The 4,653-nt window shown below is 34.3% G+C and overlaps 1 protein-coding gene across 1 annotated transcript; it reads left to right on the top strand.

Moving 5' to 3' along the window:
* Window positions 1–934: 934 nt before the first annotated feature.
* On the top strand, window positions 935–3,434 carry rps10 (ribosomal protein S10). The gene is made up of 6 exons (XM_055212833.2): window positions 935–1,046; window positions 1,790–1,939; window positions 2,485–2,659; window positions 2,777–2,854; window positions 3,169–3,224; window positions 3,356–3,434. Exons 2-6 carry the CDS (start codon window positions 1,790–1,792, stop codon window positions 3,395–3,397), a joined length of 501 nt encoding a protein of 166 aa, XP_055068808.1. The 5' UTR covers window positions 935–1,046; the 3' UTR covers window positions 3,398–3,434.
* Window positions 3,435–4,653: the final 1,219 nt, after the last annotated feature.

The following is a 4,653-nucleotide window of genomic DNA, read 5'->3' as shown; positions in this document are numbered from 1 at the left end:
CCTTGCGGCATTTTGGTGCTGTTTTATTTAATTAAATGTAAACTTTAGATATAAATTCGTTGTTTACAATACGTAAAATGTTCTACATTCAAGTCAAGTGACTTACAAACGCATTGCGAATCAAATCAATGAAAGGAATCGATTCTTTGTTGAATCGGATATCACTAAAACATTATGGTATCGGATGAACACAGTGTTGTGTTGTGTTGTGTGCTGTGAGTGTATTGGATGGGGGATGGTCAGACTCAGTCAGGAGACCCACGTTACATATTAATGACTGAAATGGCGTGCAAAGAGCTAAGAACTGCTAACCAACGCGATTTAAAGGGATTTTACTATTTGCATAATTTGCATTCAGAGTATTTTCATGCAAGACACAATATTTTTAAATGATATCTAAAGATAAATAAACAGAAATAAATATTGTTCAGTGCATCACTTACAATTTATATTATTGCTATTATTGCAGACAATCAAGACACTGACAATGGCTGATATGTTGGCCATAAACACTATAATCTTATAATGTATTATTTCCAATGTTTACTAACACTTATTAAGATATTTAAAATGACAGCTCGGTGGTTTATTACCGCCACCAACTGGACAGGAATGTGTGGGACCAGTAAGGTAGAAGAACATTTTTATATAATTTATTATTTTTTAATAAAAGATCTTTAATATTTAAACAATTGTATCTAGTCTAATTGAGATTATTCTTAAATAATAATAGTTAATTAATAGCTTAATATCTTTGTTATTTGCAGTATGCACACACTTGATGTTCTTTCACATTTATACATATTTTTAATATATTACCGCTATTATATTGGAGTGTTTAATAGATACATTAATTAATTAATAAAAATCATTAAACTTAAAAAAAATGTTTTAAACAAAAAAATAATAATTTTATCAATAACATCTCCATGCCGGTAGATGGCGGGACGAGCTTCGCCAGTGGCTTTGAAAAAGCGCTGAGGAAGAATACCGGAAGTGCAGCGCATGACGTTCTTTCCGGCTCCGGTCTCTCAACAAGAGTAAAGGTAGGCCGAAACAAGAGCCGAAAATCCGTTTAAAATCTTTTACATCTTATTATATAAATAGTTTCTTTGAGTGTATTTCATTAGAAGACATTTATTATAATAAATATCTGCTAGTCTTGAGGTAATAATGACAGTTTGAAACATTAATTTAGGGTAGGATGGCTAGGTCTCTGTAAGCTGTGGTAGTTCCCCGGTACATAAGCGAGCTGGCAAGCAACGTGAATACGAGATGTCATGAAACCAGTCGTTATGAAGTTATTTCAAAAACACTCAAACGTTAATAAAATTAATGTTTTGTGTGAACTGTGAGAGCAGTGTGAAGCGCACAGTTAACTTTAGTATCACGCAAGTTGCTAGATGCTAAAAGCCCCAGTGAATCTGAGCAGTTTTCTCTACTAATCACAATGTGCATTTAATGTTATGTAGGTTATTGTAGTTGTTTACTGTTTTTATATGTGCTACTTAGTAATGAAATACATTTTGACTGATGGTGTTAGATGACAATACTGTGGCATTTTTATCATATGCAATAAGGAAATGAGAGGAATAGTACATTATAGTGTCATTATGGAAATGCCCATACATCTCATGGTATAGAAGTCACATTTTACCTGTATAAATCAAATGCCATGTGTAATAAATGTATGCTTTTGCATAATAGTAAAAGTACAGAATTGTTTAGCTTTAAATTAATTTCCACTCGCTTTGAAAGCATACTCATTATTGGATCTTTTTGTTTATAGATGTTGATGCCCAAGAAGAATCGTATTGCTATCTATGAGCTCCTCTTTAAAGAGGGCGTCATGGTGGCCAAAAAAGATGTGCATCTTCCAAAACACCCAGAGCTTGCTGATAAAAATGTACCCAACCTTCACGTCATGAAGGCCATGCAGGTGAGAAAATCTGATGAAATTGTCAAAAACACTGTATTCTATTAAATAAAAGTGCACAAAGGATTGTCATTTAACCTTACAAGTTTAAGATTTTAATAAATTTAAGTTTCCTTAATTATATTGGGGCATTTAAGTCGTTTTTATAAACACATCTTGCAAAAACCAGTACTGGTGTGCATCTTGACACAAAACACTGATGTATTTTAGGATATGTTTAGTGCAAGATGTTTTTATATTAAGGCATCTCAAACATGCATTTTAGTCTGGGAAACCATCCCTTACTATGTATTGTATATGTATAGAAGTGGTACTGCATTTTCCAAATAATCAAATGACATTTATGCATTTTTAGCCATTGCTTTTATCTAAACCTGACCTTTAATAATGTAATGGTCCACCAATTCAGCTACAGTAACACAATATATGAACTGTAGTTCTAAAGTGAAATTGTAATTCATCTGAAATGTTTTGAGCGTGATACTCTACATATGGACTGCTTCTGACAAAACTAGATTTTACCTTAAAACATGTTTTTTTACCTAAAGTCTTTGAAGTCATGTGGGTACGTCAAAGAGCAGTTTGCTTGGCGCCACTTCTACTGGTACCTGACCAACGAGGGAATTCAGTACCTGAGGGATTTCCTGCACCTGCCCCCAGAGATTGTGCCCGCCACCCTCCGCCGTCAGACCCGCCCAGAGACCGCCAGGCCCCGCCCCAAGGGTATGATGTCAAAAATATCTTTATTGAATTGTATACTGTTCAAATGCCAATGGAGTAAGTACAGTTTACTCAAAGATAAGCATTTAAATGTTTCAAAGCAAGGGTGTTGTTTTCCAGGTCTTGAGGGAGAGAGACCGGCCCGCCTGGCCCGTGGAGAGGGAGACAGAGACGCATACAGGCGGTCTGGAGCTCCACGTAAGTGTACAATGCATACTGCCTGGCCACTGACATCAGCATATTTTTAAGCGGAGGGATTTGTGTAGCTGTTAACACACCGAATAAATACAAGCTGTGCTTTTATATCATTGACTGATGTGGACAAATCCGCTATAGGCTTTACAAAGTTTGCTTTAGCATCAGTTAGTGGATGGAAATGCAATGGTTAATCTTCAGTTGTAGGTATAAATGGCTAAGTGTATTTGGATTTTCATATTTTAACTTATTAAAACAAAGACAATGTGTTGTTTTGTATGCGTTTTTTAATTCTTTGTGCATGTTTGTTTCTCCACCCGGCGCAGATAAGAAGGCCGAGGCTGGTGCCGGTGCTGCCACAGAATTCCAGTTTGTAAGTACTGCTGTTTAAATGTTTGCAGATTATAGGCCGTCATTTTCAGTGCATGATTTTTAACAGGATTACTGAGACTAGTTTAATTCACTGCTGAAGGAAAACTAAAAAAGTGCTCTACTGTTTTTCAGAGAGGTGGTTTTGGCCGTGGCAGAGGACAGCAGCCACAGTGATTTTCCATGTTATCTGTACAATAAAGTTTCAAAACTACTCCTGCATCAGACTCATTTGTGTGTCGTTACATATACCGGGTAGTTATTCTTTAATTTTGAATAATTCTAAAAATTAAATTATTTTATTTAAATCTGGGAATTGAGCATTATTCTTTAAAAGCAAAAGTACAGATGACTGAAAACTAGGGCTGGGCAAAGAAATCGATTTGTCGATTAATCGTTTTTTAAAACATGGTCAATTCAGAATCGATTCTGAAATCGATTGTATTCCTACCGTATTTTTTGTGCAAACATTGAACGTAGGATTAACATTAATCAAATTACTAGTCGTCTTCACTAGATGTCACCCTCTTTTTTTTGCCTTGCACGATGTTACCAAGGAGCGAGAGGTGAGCCTGTCATTCTTTCGTTTAGTCCTTAAAATGGCAGTTTTAGGTGCTTCATCGACATTAATGCCACCTTCACATAAAAAGTAAGAGGTATGGAGGGATTTTAGATTTCTCTAGCAAGACGACGACAGTGTTGTGGCAAACAACACAGTAAATAGCCTTTACAAAAAGTTTGATTCGCAAACTAATGAAGGTTTATTTGAACTAGGGTTGCATAACGATTAATCTACTGCAGAATAAAGGTTTTTTTACTTCGTATGTATGTGTGCTGTGAAAAGTAAATTAGTATAAATAAATACACACTTGCATGTATATTTAAGAAATGTTTACATGTACATAAATATTAAAAAAATGTATACACAATTTATATTATATATAAATACATAATATATAAATACATAATTTGTTCTTAAAATTATACATGCATGCGTACCTTTTTATTCATACACACACAATTATTATTCACAGTTCACACAAACATATGATGTAAACAAAAACCTTTATTCTGCAGTAGATTCATCATTATGCAACCCTAATTTGAACAGATTCATTTTAAACAATGGTTAAAAAGTCAATCATAGCACACATTATCCAAATTATTGATGAAAAATCTGAATTATGAATAGTAAAAATAATAGTTGAATTGTTTTGATTGACATGTAATATGATATTATGACTGTGTACTTAAAGGAAAACATCACCGTTTTTCAATATTTTACTATGTTCTTACCTCAACTTAGATGAATTTATACCTATCTTTTTTCAATGCATGCACTTTTAATCTTTGTACAGCACGTTGTGAATGTGTTAGCATTTAGCCTAGCCCCATTCATTCCTTAGGATCCAAACAGAGATGAATTTAGAAGC

This window comes from Misgurnus anguillicaudatus, chromosome 8 (assembly GCF_027580225.2).
Source record: "Misgurnus anguillicaudatus chromosome 8, ASM2758022v2, whole genome shotgun sequence".
Lineage (NCBI taxonomy): Eukaryota > Metazoa > Chordata > Actinopteri > Cypriniformes > Cobitidae > Misgurnus > Misgurnus anguillicaudatus.
The sequence above is the reverse complement of the archived record's forward strand: the minus strand, read 5'-3'. Positions and strand labels throughout refer to the sequence as shown.